At 42.8% G+C, this 20322-nt stretch overlaps 1 protein-coding gene across 7 annotated transcripts in view; it reads right to left on the bottom strand.

Moving 5' to 3' along the window:
- Positions 1-15313, bottom strand: part of WHRN (whirlin) — a 253906-nt gene extending 238593 nt beyond the window's left edge. For 4 of the 7 annotated variants that reach the window (XM_089656380.1, XM_089656387.1, XM_089656384.1 and 1 more), the window contains exons 1-2: positions 14568-15312; positions 13045-14067 (exon numbers count right to left, since the gene is read on the bottom strand). In XM_089656380.1, coding sequence (XP_089512506.1) covers positions 13045-13944 — 900 coding nt within the window. In that variant the 5' untranslated portion in view covers positions 13945-14067; positions 14568-15312. Of the gene's footprint in view, positions 1-13044; positions 14287-14553 lie in introns of those variants that run through there. The other 3 variants (XM_089656385.1, XM_089656383.1, XM_089656381.1) reach the window with 3 other exon arrangements.
- Positions 15314-20322: the final 5009 nt, after the last annotated feature.

The raw sequence follows: 20322 nt of genomic DNA, 5'->3' as shown, positions 1-20322 counted from the left end.
GTCCTGCCGGTTGTGTATCTGTCTGCCCATACCTCTGATACAGGCAGGCAGTTACACAATGGCAGGAAGAATGGACTACCTAGAGCGCTAAACAACGCCCTGGTAGTTTCTTGAGAACTACAAGCTTGCAGTTTTCTTATTCACAGAACAACGTGAATGAATGACATGGCCGGGTAGGTGGAGCCCCGTATGGCCGCACTTTTTTTTCAATTTGTGACAGCAAGAAGGGGGAAAATATCCCCTGTTAGCTGTCAAAATGGGGGATCAGGGGGAGCAGAGGCCGGTGCATCTGTAACATGTTACAAAAGGTGAATTTATCTTTTAAGCTAAGAGCTTTTAGGCAAACTCCAGGAATTGAGGGAAATCAAAATGGCTCTAACGCTACATTTCTGGCAGTAGATCTCTTATGAACGATCTGTGCCTGATCCAGGAAGGCATTTTCGCCAGTGTTGGTTTCATTACTGACACATCCAGCAGGTAGTCCTTACTGCCACCACTTAGACAATCTATCGCTATGGCAGCGACAAATTCTTACAGAATTATTGCCAGTTCTTCGTAGTTCTCCGGTAAGGACTAAGGCAAGCCATTAATCGATTTTTTTGTTCCCTTCCACCAGGAATTGAAGGAAAAATAATCGCTCTATTCCCCACACAATGATTACTGCTGGCGTCTCTAGCCGGAAGCAGTAACCAAGTTCTAAGAATCCAATAGTCTGATTGGACCCAAGTTGATTGATTGAGTGCTTGATTGGACCCAAGTTGATCCGTCTGCCCATTGATGGATTAAATCTCAGCCAGTCCCTGCTGAAATATTTTCTAGGGCCCCCCATGGAATTTTGCTCTCCACCTACTCTGAGACATACAGTAAATAGCAGCTAAACTCAAAATCTGTTTACTCCAGCAGATCAGGCACCAACTGAAAATGATTGCTGGAGGTTACAGCATATCATTACCGCTCACTGACTGGTTGATAGAGGTTACAGCACGCATTACGGCTCACTGATTAGATGCTAGAGGTTAAAGCACATGATTTCTGCTTGCTGGTTTGTTGCTAGAGGTTACTGCATATCCTTACTGCTCACTGATTGCTAGATGTTATTATACATCATTACTGATTGGTTGTTAGAGGTTACTGCACATCATTACTCTTCACCCATTGGTTGCTAGAGATTACTGTACATCCTTACCACTCACTGATTGGTTACTAGAGGTTACAGCACATCATCTTCTCACTGCCTGCACACCATGGACTGAGAAGGTTAGGGGACCCACCAATAAACAGAAAACTCCAGGGATCATGGGCAGTGCTCGGAGGGAGGGTGTGATCAGTGGCAGTGCTGGGGGGGAGGGGGTTGATGGGACCAGTCGCAGTGCTTGGGGGGATGGGATCAAAGGCAGTGCTGGATGAGGGGTGACATTTCTACACCGACCACCAATGTTAGGGGGGGTTAAAATGGATGACCAATGTAATGGGGAATTTGCACTGACCACCAATGTAATGAAGAATTTGCACTGACATTCAATGTAATGAGAGATTTTACATACACCAACAACCAAGAAATTTCTACACTGGCCACCAATGTAAGGGGAAATTTACGCTGACCACCAGCAGAGGTGTTGGCAGCTGGAAAGTTGGGGGGCATAATATACATATGAATGCCGCTTCTACTTACATATGAATCCCGAATTGCATCTACTATTTACATATGAATGCTGCTGTTATTTCCATGTGAATGCTGACATGTGAGTCATTTGCATGGCAATAGGACAGAGCTGGGCAGCATAAGTGACAGCACTTCATAATGAGATATCAGACACAGCCCGGGACAAAGACTTCCAGGCACAAGGGAGTGTAAACAGTACAGTTGGCAAGTATGGGAAAGCTACTTTGGGCCCCACAACAATGACTGGGTCCAGAGCAACTGCTCCTTTTGCTCCTCCTTAAAGACAACTCTGTTTACCTGAATATTTGTGATCCAGAGATGTTTAGCTGCAAAATGTGGATCTCAATACACTTTCACATTTTACTTTGCAGATTTAAAGTGACATAAAGATATGCACTACATCTGGTCTCCCTCAGCACACACAACATGGAAAGGCAATTATTTTAGTAAATATAAACTGCTGAATACTTTTTCTCATCAGCAGTCTTGTGACTTCTTTCAGTGTCCAGCTGAGTACTGGTTAAAGCTTGTAGAAGGAATTTTAATTTATATGAGTCTGCATAATCCCTGACCCTCTGGGCAGTACTGATTGGCCCTGTGTTGATCACATGCACACTCAAAAAAAAACTCTCTACCAATACACACTAAACTGAGCATGTGCAGAGTAACTCCTAGTGTTCTGTACTGTCAGTAGATGGATTGGGGACTGTAGAATAAGGGGAGGATCAGAGAAGACAGGATCAAATAGCCTTTTAACGCAATGTATAGAGTTAACCCCTTTGCTTCCACATTGAGTATACAAAGCATGCTTCACTGCATACGCAGACTGATTTTACTGTTGTGGATATAGTAACCCTTTAATTGTCATTCCCATATGTGTATGGGAAGCTCTCTGACAGCTGGTTAGTGGCAGAGCTACATATAGTAGCATGCTATTCTCATCTGGGGGGAGGGGGGCATAAAGGTGAAGTATATCACTTACCTCAGGCTGGCCATACATATATAAAGATTTCTCTTGTTCAGGCAGTAGGTTGATTATATAAGTCTATAGACTCCCACATGCATGCTAAACCGTATGGATGGACGAATCTCCTGCAGTGAGCTACTACATTCTAAGAGCCCGGACCTGCGGTTGTCAGAATACCTGAACAGTCAATGTAGCTAATTGGCTGCAGACACTATATGCAGGGGCGTAGTTATCACAAGGCACTTGCCTAGGGCGGCATCTTTCAGGGGGGCAGCACCTCCCCCCAGAAGAAGGGATGGAAGAGGGGACACGTGCCATGGGAACCAGGTGGGATCCGAGAGAGGCTGCGGGCTTCTTGATGGTGTATGTATAGCCTGATTCTCGCTCCCATGGATGTCCAGAGCTGTGAAGATGAGTGTCTTTCTCTCTATTGCCGGGGGGTGGGTTTAGTGGAAGGCTCTCCCAGGTGGCGGGCAGGGGTGCTGTTGGTCAATGTCAGGAGGGGGAAGGGGGGGTGTTGGTTCGTGTCCATGGGGGCAGATGATCTTTGTGTTTCCTAGGGCAGCACAAAACCTAAATACACCATTGACTATATGGCTGACGTTTTCCACCTGGCTCCTAGGATTTTTCAATTGTGTGCTGAGGCAAGTGGTGTTAAGGCCATATTCAGCTTGAATTCGAGCTGTGCATGACCAGCTTTACTCTGCTTTATGGATCTCACATTCCTGCAGTTCTTTAATTATGCAATTTGTACTTTTAGTAAAAAGACATAAGAAAGGAAAATTACCAATAGTATAATCTGCACATTCATGTTTGTAAGGAAGATGTATTGGAAAGCAGTAATCCCAGAATTGGGGATGGCATTAATATATTTTTTTCTATATAGTGACAGAGTATATCACACTGCTCTTTACATGGAACAGAGAATAATTTACATTAATTACTCCCACAATGGACAAGTCTGTCTGCAATACTACCGTTGTGTATAGTCTATTTCTACTCATTTTCTACACTTCATTTGCTTGGGTCAATCGTGAGGTCTGCGCTAATGAGATGTGTCGACAGTCATCTTTACTGACCTATCTGCAAATGGACATGAAAATTATCCATTCCTCTGTGGATAACAACCTAACAACCTATGAGACTCCTAGATTCCCTGTATCTTTGTCTCCCATATCATTCCCATGTCCCATATCGCCCCAACACTTCTCTACACTCCTTTTCCTTATCCCATTCTGTCCTAGTTTTCCCCTTTCTACCCATCCCACTTTTTTCTCTTTCCCTTTAACTCCCCCATACCAATCATATTCCTACAATATTCCAGCTTGTTTCACTAACTGTGCAAGGCCTTAACACTCCAGAAATGAACAAACGCCTTTCAACACTTTTGGTCATTCTGGCCTGTGTTTACAGGCGACCCATGTTTCAGCTTCTTACTTTACACTCATCCTAAACCACAATTCTAAATGACAAACTCAGACACTAAATAAAAAAAAAGTGGTGCTGATTGCTTTTAAAAAATCTTGCCAATTTTCTATGAACAAAGAACATCCAGATGATAACCTACTTTGATTGGTCCAGGATATGACACCACCATATCTTCTTAAGCTCCGAATTCGGACCAGCTGATTTTTCCTCGTCTTTCAAGTACTCCACTTTTCTACACAAGAACTCTTGATATTATATGGTGAGTCCAACCAATACCACACCCTTCCCTGGACGAAGGGATAAAATCTATACACCTTTCCCCTACCCACAATGATTCACCTTCTGAATGCTTTCAAACCCTATTGACGCACCATGGCCTTGTGGATGCATGGTGCAAATTGCACCCCACAAGATGAGATTATTCCCATTTCTTGTACCCATATCCACTGTTTTTTCACATATATCATATTTTTCTCTGATACTCCTCCCTCTCTTCCATCTTTTCAGCAGAAATGTGTCCCATTCCATGGTCAGACCATGACCTAATCTCTTGGATCTTACAAAATCTGATAATAAGACCTCACACTTTCACTTGTGCATCAATGATTCCCTACTAAGTGGTCCATCTTTCTTCCTCCCTCTAAATATAGCTTTTCAGGAAGACTGGTAGCGAACCTTCTCAGATCACAGTTGGGAAGCCCAGGCTACAATTAGAGTTTAGATTTATCCAGTTGGCAACACAAAGAAAATGCGAACTGAGAAAATTTCTCAACTTGAAGCAGAATATCAGATTCTCCAAACCCAATTTCAGAGTACAGACCTTTAGACACGAGTTAATAATGTTAAAACACTATCTAAATCTGGCTTTGACACATTACACAGAAAAAACAAATTAGGTTGGACAAACATAACTTTTATCTCAAAGGGAATAAAATGAACTGTAAGTTAGCCAGACGCCTCTAACAACCAGACATTTTTACAAACCAATAAATCTCAAGTAATCAGATGGCTCTGTAACTAGCAACCCAATTTTTCAGCAAAACCTGTCAGCTATATACTCTAAATAGCAATTGTTTACCTCACAAAAAGCTGACTCACCACTAGAGCATAAGACTCTATCCATTATTCATTCATCGTTTCTAGAATTCCTGGAAAGTGATATTACCCTCTCTGAAGTCCGAGCAGCAATTAGATCTTAAAAGTCAAAAAACCCAACTTGGCAGATTTTCCTCCACTTAAAAGAAATTTACAACTCATTGCAACATACTTCACAGCTGTTCATTGATCTGAGATACCTTGACTGCTGCAGTATGTAGGTTGCCAAATCCAGTAACTGACCACTCCACCAGGTCTACTTTGGCAAAAGTACTGGCTACCATACCTGGTCTATTTACACCTAAAACTGTAGGACAAGTTGGCTTTATCCCAGGCCACTGAGCCAGTGATAATATTGGGAGACTTATACACCTAAAATACATTTACAAATTTGGGCAGATTCCATCCATGCTACCATGTTCTTAAATAACCCCATCACTTCTCTCCCCATCCTTCTCTATGCACTTCACTTCTATCTTTGCAAAAATAGACAAAAGTCCAAACTCTTAGATATTTCTCTATCCCCTATCCTTGCTCATACACTTAGCCGTCTTAAGAATTTTAATTGACACTCAACTGCCTCCCGTACATAGGGATCATTTTCACCATGACGGATGATGCAAGTCAGCAGAGCATCCCCTCATTTACTAAGATCTGGGGAAAATTCTCCTGCATAGTACTACCCTTGAAACGTAAACAGTCTATTTGCCTTTAGTAAACCGGCTCCTATGTATCAAGCCAATTACCCCCACCCCCCGTAATTCATCATTTGCAAAACTCCTCTCAGACTGGGAAAAAGGAATTACTCTTTCTCCTGGCTAGGATGAGAGGACACAATTAAAATGATTTCCTCCCCAAATTTTACCACTTTCAGGTTTTCCCAATCCCTGTCCCTTATATATCATATGCATACTTCAAAATAAAACCCTTAGATCTATAGAATCACAAAGATTTAGGATTACTTGCCAAACTCTTCACAAAACTAAATCAGGAGGTGGCCTGGGTGTTCTGCATCTTGGTAGTTACTATTCCACTGCCCAAATAGCACAACTTTCCCTTCTTTATAGCAAACTCAGCGTCCCTCTTTGGGTAAGCCTCGAAGCCTACACTACTGCTCCAATAACATTAACAAGTTCTCTGGATCCTGCCATGCTACAGATGTCATATGTTAAATCCCATCAAAAGGCATTCTTTAACAATGTAGGATGACACTTATTACTTAAGTTATCTACTATTCTCCCATCTTCCTGTCTCCACACTTTAAGGTAATCCAGCCTTCTACCCAAGCTACGTTTCTCCATAATTCCTTCACAGGTGGTGCTCTGCCAAATTTTTTTCTAGTGTACAACTCTTTATCCCTATAAAGTCCCTTATCGTTTTGAAACAAATCACACAAAATAACTTCATAAGAATATTTTTCATACCTACAATTTAAAAACTAATCCACGTACCAGCTCTGCAACATCTATTTCCCACTCATTGTAACCCACTAAAATGGGGGAGAAAGTTTGGTCAAATTTCAAAAACAGAAAATAGAAGGACTTATGGATAGCCATCTCCACATGCTTGACCAATGTTTTTACTGAAAGGAGTGGTAAACTTTTGATACCAAAATGTATAGCCAGGGAAGTGCCAGAATACCCCTCTCAGGCTTGGACAAAGGTACCTATTACCATGTTATCTCAGCTTTGCTAGGTTCTTGCAGTGGAGCCCTAGGAGGCCCTCTTGGTCAAAAGAATGAACATTTAATGAACATTTAATTACCAGCTACTCAGTCCTGGACATTTATTTACTATGTCTACGTCCTCTCTCATTCTCTCATTTTTCCTTATATTTATTACCCTTTCCCTTACTTCTTTTCTTGTACCTGCTTCCTTATCCCCCCTCCCCATATAAATGTTCCCACAACCTCATCCACTATATACCACCCCGCTCAACCAATGAGTTACTTGATCGCTCGTGGCCCACCATCATCTTTTACGTTATTTCTACTAATTGTTTTATACCCTGTGGAGGAACCAACCTAGGCCTGGATTCATAAGATTCTTAACCCCTGTTGCCATTTTGTGCAATATTATTGACTATGTATACATGCGCACCTTACTTGAATACCAAAACTAATCAATGTTATATTTTTCTTCAGATTTTTTGATGTACATGTGTTTTATGCTATATCATTGTATCATCCTAAAAAATCTTGACCTTTCTTTGACCAACTGTGCAATAAGAGAAATGCTTCCCACTTCTTTGACTGTGCCAGTGGGGAGATGGGAAAGACCTCCCACTGGCCTGCTCTGCTATAAGAGGGTGTGTGTGTGTGTATGTGTGTATATATATATATATATATATATATATATATATATATATATATATACACACTGCTCAAAAAAATTAAAGGAACACGTTGAAAACACATCAGATCTCAATGGGGAAAAATCTCCTGCTGGATATCTATACTGATATGTACTGGGTAATGTGTTAGGAACGTAAGGATGCCCCATCGTTTGATGGAAATGAAAATGATCGACCAACAGAGGACTGAATTCACAGACACCTCGAAAATCAAAGTGAAAAAATGATACAGCAGGCTAGTTCATTTTGTTGAAATGTCATTGCAACAACTCAAAATGGTACTCAGTAGTTTGTATGGCCCCCACGTGCTTGTATGCATGCCTGACAACATTGGGGCATGCTCCTGATGAGACAACGGATGGCGTCCTGGGCTATTTCCTCCCAGATCTTGACCAGGGCATCACAGAGCTCCTGGACAGTCTGAGGTGCAACCTGGTGGTGTCGGATGGACCGAAACATGATATCCCAGAGGTTCTCTATTGGATTTAGGTCAGGCGAGTGTGGGGGCCATTCAACGGTATCAATTCCTTCATCCTCCAGGAACTGCCTGCATATTCTCGCCATATGAGGCTGGGCATTGTCATGCACTAGGAGGAACCCAGGACCCACTGCACCAGCGTAGGGTCTGACAATGGGTCCAAGGATTTCATCCCGATACCTAATGGCGGTCAGGGTGCCATGCCATTGTCTAGCCTGTAGAGGTCTGTGTGTCCCTCTATGGATATGCCTCCCCAGACCATCACTGACCCACCACCAAAATGGTCATGCTGTATGATATTACAGGCAGCATAATATTCTCCACGGCTTCTCCAGACCCTTTCACATCTGTCACATGTGTTCAGAGTAAACCTGCTCTCTGTGAAAAGCACATGGTGCCAGTGACAGACCTGCCAATTCTGGTGTTCAATGATAAATGCCAATCAAGCTCTATGGTGCCGGGCAGTGGGCACAGGGCCCACTAGAGGACATCGGGCCCTCAGGCCACCCTTATTTCGGTGTGGTGCGCCAATTGTTTAATCTAACCAATATACTTTTTTCGAGCTCCCTCGTTGTATGGAAGCAGCCCACACATCACCTAGATATCCCATTAGTATAATGAAAATAGTAGAGTTTTTTGACGATACCAATCATAGGTACTGAGTGACATCCTTCTATCTCTGAGCAGGTCTGAATCAGAAATAAAAACAAAAAAGCTCTTCCACCATGAACATTGTTAGAGGAATGCACAGGTTGCTATTACTGACCTCTTCTGAAAATGCAAGATTCCTGGCAAGTATGTAGATCAGTAGTTCGCTGACTGCTCGCTGGTTTTGGATCAGTAACACCAAAATTATTAAATAGCATGAATATCAAGCAACTAGAAGTTTCAAGATGCCACTGGCAACCATTCTATTTCTCTCAGCCGGTGTGTCTATCTGGCATGAATCAGTTGGTATCAAGGGGCAGTATCTCAATGCAAATTTTAGGTGGAAGGACTTTGGTGTTGTTTTTAAAGTGTTACTAAACCCAGGACCCTTCAATCACTCTATCTGCTCTCCCACAGTACACTCAACATGGAAGTGCAATTATTTTAGTAAATATGAACTGCTAATTTCCTTTTCTCATCAGCAGTTAGAGCAGTCTTGTGACTTCTATCAGTGTTCAGCCCACCGCTAGCTAAAGCTTGTAGGAGGAGTTTTCTTTCTCTTCTAGGAGGATACAGGACCCCTGACCTTTGTTTGGACAGCGCTGATTGGCCCTGTTCTGATCACATGCACTCTCCCAAGAAAACAAAAAAAAAAAACCTCTCTAGCAATACACACCTAACTGAGCATGTGCATAGTGACTCAAAAGCTCTGTTCTATCAGGAGATATTGAAGGGACAATGGAAGGAGGGGAGGATCAGAGAAGACAGGATCAAACCACCTTTTTACACAATGTGGAGAATTAACCTTTTAGGTTTCACAGTGAGCATAACAAGCATGTGTTAGGTCATATACAGGCTGATTTTGCTGTTGTGGGTTTACTAACACTTTAAGCAGGGTAGCCTGATCCTTTTGGCATTGGCAAGGTAAGTACAGGTTATGAAGAGGTTAAAGCTGGCCATACAATAGTAGTTTTTGGAACAGATGTACAAACATTTGTACAGATACTTGTATGAAACTTCTCTGTACATTCAATGACTTGACTAATGTTGTTCAAAAGTACTTAAAATTTTTTTTGCTTTTGGCATTCGATTTTTTTTAGGAATTTCTACTAGTGTATGGCCAGCTTAAAATATAACTAAAGGCAAAACTTTTTTTTTTTTAGTTTTGGACACAGTGGAGATGAGTTGGAACCCCTGTCAGTTTGTATTGCTGTCTATGCCCCCATTAGGGAGATCCATCCTCTCTATTTTTCCTCTTTACTGTTATCATTGAAAGTGAAGGTAAGAAGAAAATCCCAAATTTTGGGTTGTCCCCAGAAAAATAATAGGGGAAATCTTCCAGTGGGGACAGTAAATTTGGTGACCCTGCTGACACCCCAGGATTCCCTCACTGGCAAAGCAGTAATGAGAAACAGAGATATTGTTCCCTCTGTATGGAGCTCTGTGTTGATTGTACACAGCTGATCAATAGGTCTTGGCATTGAATCATTGGCTGGGACTTAAGGACAATCTCTGCTGTGTACAATCACATGCGGAGCGGGAGGGCGGGGGCGCACCCGAAACCTGGAAGTAGGCAGCAATGTGAAACATAAAATGTGGTTGGTCCACAACTAGTTAAGCTGCAATGGCAGCAGACGGGGGTGTTTACATGCTCGGGTCGCAATGCTTCCCTTCACACTTGGGGCAAAAATTGTCCAACATGCTGCAATCGTTGGGTCGTAAGCCTGCTGAACATGACTCATTCAAACAAATGTGGAAGAGCCACAAATGCTCTGCAGCTGCGCACAATGCGTGTGAGTATGGGGCATTTGTTTAGCAAAAAGTGGGTTAAAACAGGCAGTTAGGGGGAGTCACATCACCTCCTCACCGCCTGTCAATCCCCCTGAAAAGTAATTAGACCATAGATCGCTTTTCGGAGGAGCAGAGGGTTTAGATCAGCGGTCTCCAAACTTTTGAAACAAAGGGCCAGTTTACTGTCCTTCAAACTTTAGGGGGGCCAGATTGTGGTCGGTGGGAGTAGAAAATGCCCTGGCATCAGTGGGACGAACAGTGCCCTGTTGCTGAGGTCAGTGGGAGGAACAGTGCCCCATCATTGGTGTCAGTGGGAGGAATAGCGCCCCATCGTTGGTGTCAGTGGGAGGAATAGCGCCCCATCGTTTGTGTCAGTGGGAGGAATAGCGCCCCATTGTTTGTGTCAGTGGGAGGAATAGTGCCCCGTTGTTTGTCTCAGTGGGTGGAATAGTGCTCCATCATTGGTGTCAGTGAGAGGAATAGTATCCCATTGTTGGTGTCAGTGGGAGGAATAGCACCCCATAATTGGATTCAGTGGGAGGAATACTGCCCCCATTGTTTGTCTCAGTGGGTAAAATAGCACTCAGTCGTTTGTGCCAGTGGGAGGAATAGTGCCCCATTGTTTGTCTCAGTGGGAGGAATACTGCCCCGTTGTTTGTCGCAGTGGGAGGAATAGTGCTCCATCATTGGAGTCAGTGGGAGGAACAGTGCCCCATAATTGGTGCAAGTGGGAATAATAGCACTCAATCGTTGGTCTCAGTGGGAGGAATAGTGCCCCATCATTGGTGTTAGCGGGAGGAAAAGTGTCCCATCATTGGTGTCAGTGGGAGGAATAGTGCCTCATTATTGGTGTCAGTGGGAGGAATAGTGCCCCATCATTGGTGTCAGTGGGAGGAATAGCATCCCATTGTTGGTGTCAATGGAAGGAATTGTGCTTCGTATAGTGGAAGGAAAAGTGTCCCAAGGGCTGGACAAAAGCAAGCAAAGGGCCAAATCCGGCCTGCGGGCCGGAGTTTGGAGACCCCTGGTTTAGATGCAGGTCTAAACCCAGCCTTATGGAGAGGAGGACAGCAGGTAGTCATGTACTTTCTCTCCTGCAAGCATTATACAAGCATAGATACTCTCCTGCAAGCATTTAACCGTTGCAATGTGGTGGGCCCTACTGCACATGTTTTTCTTGTTGTGCCCAGGGCTGGGCTTTATGTTTTGGTCAGATTAAGTATTCAATTTCAGGGTCAGGCTAGTCATTCAGTGCTATGGGGATGTAGGCAGGGGCGGACTGACCATTTGGAAACTCGGGCACTGCCCGAGGTCCCGGGGTTAGTAGGGGGCCCCATGAGATGCCCCTAGTACCTTTTTCATAGGCTTTTCTGAGTTTGGGCAAGGACACAGGGGCCCCATGATCCCCTATTGCCCGGGGGCCCCATGAGTTGTCAGTCTGCCCCTGGATGTAGGGTTAGTTACAGGGGAGGGGTATTAGCATAGGGTTTCCTAGGATTAGGTTAAAGGTAGAGGGTCAAGTAGCAAGGTAGACGCTATTTAGGTCTGTTTCCAGAGATTTAAATCCCACCACTATGTGCCGAGCTCTCAGTGCTGGAAACCTACATATTGTGCTGGTGTCACCTGCTCTTCAAAAGGGCTTAGCAGAGCTCCTCACAGTGCTTCTAATAAAAGACGCTTGTCAGTTTTATCTATGTGAATGACATCATTGGTAAAGCAGCACATAACCAACTTCAGTCTTCTAGTTTTTAGAACGTTTCAGCTAATGAGTATCAGTTGAAGAGACTGAATCTGTAATAGAATGTGTTTTCTTCTTGCAGTCACCCTAGCATTCCAGCTGTCATTTTAATCGAGTGTGATAGACGGTAATAGATGCAAATTTTCAATTCGGTGATTTGTGTACAACTAGCAGCTCAATAGCTTAGAGCAGATATTCCCCACCTTCTGCTGCCGGTGAGCTACTTCCAGATATGACAAGTTAGGGAGGCAATCCAGTTATTGGTCCTATTTATTACAGAAACACACAAACCCAACTGTGAGGAATTATTGATCCCCGAATGATCATTGCAAAGACGTGCACTGTGAACAGGAATACTGTATATGCTACATGCAGACAGCTGTTGTTAGCCGTGTTACTATGAATGTGGGTTTTGCTATTGCCACCTGCTAAATTCATTTTCATATCCGGATCAATATAAAATAGTCTGAAAATAGAATCATTATTTTATGTAATTTAATAATAATAGAAATCAGGCCACAAAGCATCAGTAATTGAGACAAACGAAGCAACAGCCGAGAAGCTGCTGAGTGGATTATTAGAGGGAACTGTGAGCTACATATGACTCCTAAGCCACTGGTTGGATAGAAGTTCAATGAATTTAGTTTTCTATACTAATTGATCTCAGAAACTCAAAAAGCATTGTCACTATCATTGACCAATGCACCATGTAACAGAGGCCTGCAAGCTATTCTTGCACAATATGAAGCCACTTGCCATTTGCAGCACTGAAGTCGCTTTCTTGTTTGTTCCTCTAGTCATCAAGCACCCAGCTTAGAACACAATCCTCTGCAATGTGAAGCTACAGTATATTTTTATTAGTACTGGAAGTAGAAGTAACTTACCTTAACAGCTTCACTATGGCTGACCCTGTCTAAAGGTCGCCCATTTGCTTTTAGAATCTGATCCCCGACTCTAAGTCCTTCTTCTTCTGCCAAAGAACCAGGTTCAACCAGTGACACATAGATGCCTGTGCCATGTTCCACACCTCCACGGATACTAAAACCAAGTCCTTCTTGGTTTTTGCTTCTTTTAAGAAGAACCTGACGAAGCTCTGGCTTGGAGGCAGCAGGTGGAGAGTTATTGTAGGCTGGTGGTCCTACAGGATAAGATGCTCCAGGTGCTGGAGGACCAAATGCTTGGGTACTAAAGGTAGTAGCTGTCCCTGGTACTGGACTATTGAAGGCAGGACCTGCTCCTTGTCTTGGAGTGTTAAAGGCAGGAGCTGTCCCTGGTACTGGGTTGTTAAAGGCAGGATTTGTGCCTGGGATTGATGAGTTAAAGGCCTGTGTTGTCCCTGATATTGGGTTGGTAAATGCTGACACACCACCATCACCTAAAACCAAATTGTATCCAGAGGGTCCTGAAGGCAAATCCTTTATGTACAGTCCCTCTGAGGTGTACTGGTCAAACAATAATTGATCAGAACGCGGGATAACAAGGCGTAGCATCGGAAAAAGTTGTCTCTGGTCCTGGGGGCGCAGAATAAGGCGCAGTGTCCTTACCAGGTCAAAAACATTCCTACGAGAGTGATAGAGTCGCAAACAGTGCAAAAGCTGTTCCCTCTCCGGTTCACTTAGCAGTCGGTTTAGGGCTCCATGAAGTCGGCGGACATTGGAAGAGAGGACACGACCAATATCTCCGGAGCAGATTGAACTGGAGGATGAGGAGTGGATGGACCCTGTTAATGACTGATGGATGGAACCCCGTGGAGAGGGGTGAAGCGTACCTGGCTCTGAATTCATTGCCCAAAGGCTGCAAGATTTGTCATGGCATCTTGGATGTGGACAACTTCTTCAATGATTCGAAGGCTCCCATGAGGTACTTCCACATGCCAGACCTTCTAAGCAATGATTTAGCTGGACCTCCTGAAGAGAAAACAAATGCGTCTTGATTACCTCTCAGGCTGTATCACATATTATAACTGCTTAAGCTTTATGTTGTCAACAGTTCTGCATTGTTTGTCCTTCCAGACTGAAATCATTTGTTAGGGTCTCCAGTATCTAACTCCGCTTTCACGATTCTCTCTTTCCCAATCTAGCCTGCCTGTAACATTCACTTCTTCAGTGTTTTAAGTCTGTGCTGCTGCTTTATTCTACGTCCTCCCTCCCCCCTCCCTGTCTTCTCTCCATTTCTCAAGGTGATCCTGTGGGTCTATTTTCCTCTGCTCCGTCGACCATCCCCTATCAAGAAATAATGAATCCTGAAGACAGCTCAAAAGGCAACAAATACCGGCATTGTCTTCTTGGCTCAATGCCTTGGCTAGCTCATCGAATTCTAATTTTTAGGAGTCCTTTTTGATATTTCCTTTTTTGTTACATCTAGTATTTAAAATTTGTTCAGTTCCATCTTACCTTCTTCCACTCACCTGATCTCTCTTGCAGAAATGCCCATCGTTCGAAGTCACTCAATCCCTCTGCGTTTCATCACTCTGGAGCAGTCTAACAGGTGTCATTCCATACCTCGGTCTCACAGATGACCAATCTCACACACTGCAGATGTCTCTCGCCATCTGTTAAATTATTTCATCAGGTCTTTTCTGTTTGCCTCTCAGGGACCGAAGTTGCAGCGGATTAATGAATTGTCTTAATTTTATTTCGAACTAAATTGTTTCCTTTTTTGATGCTCCATGTTTATTTTCTTTGCTGAACAGATCACTGTATTCTTTGACGTTCCTTCTTCGTTCTTCTAACAGATGACTCGTAATACGAAGACAACTATTTTTTTTTTTTTTATGTTGAATGTTTTTCTTGAATCTGAACTATTTTTTTTCAGAAGCTGGTATGTGTTTTTTATCACCAAAATTTGGTGTCGTGTTCTGACTGATTAGTTGTGTTTACCAACTTGTTTCAGTCACTCTCTAACTCAGATAAAAATATTCTTTCGACTGCAGGCTAATTTCCATCCCATCTCAGATGCATTGCCTGCCTCCTATAGGCTGTCTGCCTTGCTTTGGGTCCAGTGACTCTCTTGTAGAGAATTTTGCTTTTCCCCACCAGTCTCTCTGCAGTATGTTCACCGTCACTCAGGTGGTCGTCTCACTGGCTGCTCATGTCTCAGCCTGTCACAGGTGTCTCTCAATGCCTTGGTTGGTCTCTTCCGGATCTGACGTCCCTCAGTCATGTCACCGTTGCCAGGAGACTGAGAAGACAACACTAATATGCACGGCGCTTAACCCTGCACTGCCAGACGGCTGCAGAGAAATCTTGTGGTTCTAATACTCATCCTTTAACCCTTTAAAGCTTTTAGCCAGCTGCTATTGAATCATGTGACCACCTGTCTGTAGACTAGGTTATAAGATCTCCTTACGTATCAGTGCTGGAAAGACATTTTAGGTCAACTTTTTTAAGAAGAAATCCTTCAAATAGTTTTCAAGTCTCGGGAAATACAACTATAATTTTTATATCTACATCTCATGGCACATTAGTGTGACCACTAGGTTGCAGAGAGTTTTAAATATAAGAATAAAGAATGGGGTTTACTTAATATTCATGAAATGAAACATGTTCTAACAATAACAGTCAAAGAAACACACAATGAAAACTGTAATGACCTCTTACATTGATGGTCAATGTAGAAGTGACCCTTTAAATTGGAGGTCAGTGTGAAAGGGACTCTTACATTGGAGATCGATGCAGACGTGACCCCTTACATTGATGGTCAATGCTAGTAACTCTTGCATTGATGGTCATCGTTAAAGTGACCCCTTACGGCAATGGTCAGTGAAGTGACCTCTTACATTGGAGGTCAGTATAGAAGTGATCCCTTACATTTATGGTCAGTGTTGAAGTGACCCCTTACATTGGAAGTCATTGTAGAAGTGACCCCTCACTTTGGAGGTCATTGTAGAAGTGACCCCTCACTTTGGAGGTCATTGTAGAGTGACCCCTCACTTTGGAGGTCATTGTAGAAGGGATCCCTTATATTAATGGTTAGTGTAAGTTGTTCATCATTGAAGTGAATCCTTAGATGATCAGTGTTGAAGTGGCACATTACTTTGTTGGTTAATATAGAAGCAACCCCTCACATTTGAGGCCAGTATAGATGCAACCCTTTACATTGATGGCCAGTGTAGAAGTGGCCCTTAAAATTGGAGGTCAGTGTAAAAGTGACACCTAACATTGAAAGTCTGTACAGAAGTGGCCCTTTACATCGATGATCAGTGGAGAAGTGATCCCTCCAATTGGAGGTCAGTGTAGAGGTTACCTCTTACACTGGTGATCAGTGTAAAAGTGTCCAATTATTTTTATGATCATTTAAGAAGTGACCCCTTACATTTGTGATCAGTGTAGAAGTGACCCCTTACATTGGAGGTCAGTGTAGAAGTGACCCCTTACATTGGCGGTCAGTGTAGAAGTAACCTCTTACATTGAGGTCAGTGTAGAAGTGACCCCTTACATTGGAGGTCAGTGTAGAAGTGACTTCTTATATCGGTGGTCATTGTAGACGTCACGTGACCCATTACATTAGAGGTCCAAGTAGGCAGGAGATTAATCTCCCCAGCAAGCTGGGGAAAGGCTGGTAAGCAAACTGTATTCAAGTGGTAGGATGCTTAACACAAATGTTACAATCTCCCATACAATCATCAACCACTTTGTAGTGCAAGGGTCTGCATGATTGGATATTAACTAAATGGATTGTTTCAATACATCATCGCACTGCAGAACTGTTGATAATTCAAAATAAAATTGTACAGGGATTGTCAAAGCACTTTGTAATATGTATGGCTAAGTAAAGTTTGATGCAGCAATAACATGACAAAATTCTCAATAGCTTTCTTATACTAAATCTTAAAGTGACCCTGTTACTATAGGGTCCAATGTAAATGAAGCCAACTTTTTTGTTTTAGACGGAAGGGTTAAAACCTTTTTTCCTGTCTGTGTCCTGCTGGGGAGATTTCCCTTTGGTTCCTATCCTGGAGATAAAACATGAAATTAGAGTAAATGTCTCCAAAGGAAACAGAATTCCTATCTTACAAAGTTGTAACAGGAACAAGTTTCCCCTTAAAAGATTTTCCCTCTTCTTTTTCTAGTGACATTTTTTGGACTTCTCGCGACTCTCTTTCTTGGTCCCCCGAGGGGACACAGACAATTCTGATATGGGGTCTAACCCTTTTCTACTCTATCCAAATTTTAAAAAATGGACTTTACATACACCTTAAGACAGTCATTCTCAACTAGTGTTCCTTGTAACCCAAGAGTTTCTCCAGAGGTTGCTCGGGATTCCTTCAGCTGTGGCCAATTGACTTTCCACCCACCAAAAGGTTCACTGAAATTTGTGTACACTTATCCATTTATAGCCAAATGCAGCACCATTACATTAATCTGCACAAAGTAACAGAACAATTCAATAGGTCAATGTGTTGATGGGCTCAAGCACTGGCTGCAATATATTCTGTAGACCAGGCATTCTCAACCAGGGTTCAATGGAACTCAGGTATTCTCCAGCGTTTGCTAGAGTTTCTTTGAGCTATGGTTCATTGACCTTCCAAAGTTCCAGGGCCAGTGCCACTGCGTAGATCCAGCTGCATGACACCAATTATATGTTTTGGCTCTCTAAGGGGGGAGGGTGACATTCTGACCACCTCCTGTATAGGACATTCTTTTCACTGGCCACAAATGTAAAGAGCATTTGTCAGCTTGTGGGCTGGGCCATCTCACCCATGCACATGGGGCCTTTACTCTCTCTCTCCTCCTCCTCCCTTGTTGTCCTTGCTCACCAATGCCCATGACCAGGAGGGGCTGTGTTCATGTGGATTTAACATTAAGACGACACCCCAACGTAGAAGTGAGCTGTACACCCAGTGCATCTGCATCATACCCTGCAAAACAATGTCCCATTCCACCAGTCCAGCTCTCCTATCACCTCACTTCCAGTGATAGCCTGTTGTTCTGCATGTTCTGATATGAACCCACTTGTGTGCATGACTTGTTTAACTCCTTTCGTACCTGTGGATAGGTCCCTAGAGTCTTCACCATGCGGATTCGGACCTGGTTGCTGGGGCACCAACTGCTAGAGAGGGAGGTAGCCAACCACTTCCCTCACTATGCACAAGACTCATCACCCTTGCCTCTACCATTATCCCACTGTCTGGCTGTCATAGTATTCCCATTTGGGCTTGTTGCCCTTTGTAATGGCATGTTCTCCACTTCGGCCCATGTGTGCACAATAGGGCTGGTTCTTCCATATGCCATGTACCACCATGCACCCCTGTATAGTAACTAATATAGAGTCCTAATATAACTTAGCTAGCTAATTCTAGGCTGTCCAGCCATACCTGCACAAGTAAAAGTACACTTTTGCAGGTAGGTTCCCTAGGGCTGTGATTGTGGCTTGCTCCTGTTTACATCTTCACTCCATAGACCCTTCAGCCTTCTCCCATGCTGTCCTCCCAGTTCCTCTCTGGACTGAGCCTTCCCACTTTTTATCAGCACCAAAGGGAGCGCAAAACCTAGAAAAGCCTGGGAAAATGGTTATACCCAGAGTTAACCCCTTCCCACCTGGGTAGCCCAGAATCCCCATCCAGCATCAACTTAACCTCTAGGCATCTGCCTACACATTGACCTCAATGAATTGGTTTTCACTGGAGTTCCCCAAGACCTGAAAATTATTTAATGGGTTCCTCTGGAGTAGAAAGGTTGAGAAAGGCCGTTTTAAGATATTATACATAGAACAGCTCCATCAATATTAATATCTTTACTTTAATATCATTTACAAGCAAATTTTATATCAAAAGATGTTTGTACATGTATAGAGGAGACCATATGGAGGGAATTTACTGCTGACTGATATGAGAATCATTTGGGACAGGATTTGCAACCGTTTTGTAAGTAACTTTTATTAGGGTGTACTGTTACATTTTTGGAAGTCTTACCTGTGCATAATGGACAACAAGAGAAAGTACTTCGTATAGCAGAGTTCAATGTTTGGTTTAAGGATTGGTGCAAAGCTGAAGGTTTTGGTTATGTTATTCATGATGCTATCAGGTGGTCTGACATTGAGCTGTACAAAAGAGATGGTCTGCATCCTTAACACAAGGGCACTGAGCTTCTTTGTATGGAAGATTGGTTTTTTGGACATGCATTTAAACTGATAAATGGGGGCAGATATGTAATTGTTGAGGAGCATTTCTGTTCCCAGAAGGTTGAAACAAATATGAGGGATTGTGTTGCTAAGGGCTGGACTGATGGGGTCACTTCAGTTAAAGTTTCTGATGGCAAAAATAAAGCAGTAGATAGCAGTGTTTGTCATGTGATGTGCAGTAATGCTTGTAGTTTAGGCAACAAGCTTTGTGAACTGACAGTTCTTATGTCAAGGGACAACATGGACCTTGTTGCAATTACAGAGACGTGGTTCAAGTGACTGGGAAATAACTATACCAGGGTATACACTATACAGGAAAGAAAGAGTAGGGAAGAAGGGAGGTGGAGAGCCATATATGTTACAAAATAGCATAAGGCTAACATTAATTAAAAAAACAAATGAGATACTTGCAACCCTCTGGGTCTGCCTTCAAACCAGAGAGATCTACCATTACAATTGGAGTAATATACAGACCCCCAGGAGAGACTGAATATTATAACTTCTTGATTGATGAGATAATTTAAATGGCAATGAAGGGGGAGGTTTTCATTATGGGTGACTTCAACGTGCCTGACATTAACTGGAATTCTTAAACTGCTATTACAAGCAGGAGCAGGGATGTAATGGAAGCACTGAATGGGGTTTCTCTAAAACAGTAAAAAGTCCAACCCGAGGCGATCATATTCTAGACCTAGTACTGACAAATGAGGATCGACTGTCTGATGTTGAGGTGGGAGAAAATGTGGGTTCTAGTGATCACCAATGTCTTTGGTTTGATATTAAAATAAAAACTAAAAAATCATATACAAAAACAAAAGTTTAGATTTCAAAAAAGAGGAATTTTGCTGAAATAGGTGAATTTTTCTAAAAAATTAGTTGAAAGGTTGGAGTAAAACGACAGGAGCAAGGAGTAAGTGGGCATTGTTAAAATCTACCAATCAGGAGGCAACTAGATTATATGTCAGGAACGTTAGTCAGAATAAATGGAAGAAAAAAACAATATGGTTCACTAAAGAGATAAGTAAGGAAAAGGAAAAATA

This window comes from Staurois parvus, unplaced genomic scaffold (genome assembly GCF_062004578.1).
Source record: "Staurois parvus isolate SC_StPar_1 unplaced genomic scaffold, SC_StPar_1.0 ptg000902l, whole genome shotgun sequence".
In the NCBI taxonomy this organism is placed as follows: domain Eukaryota; kingdom Metazoa; phylum Chordata; class Amphibia; order Anura; family Ranidae; genus Staurois; species Staurois parvus.
Note: the sequence above shows the minus strand (reverse complement) of the source record. Positions and strands in the feature narration are given on the sequence as shown.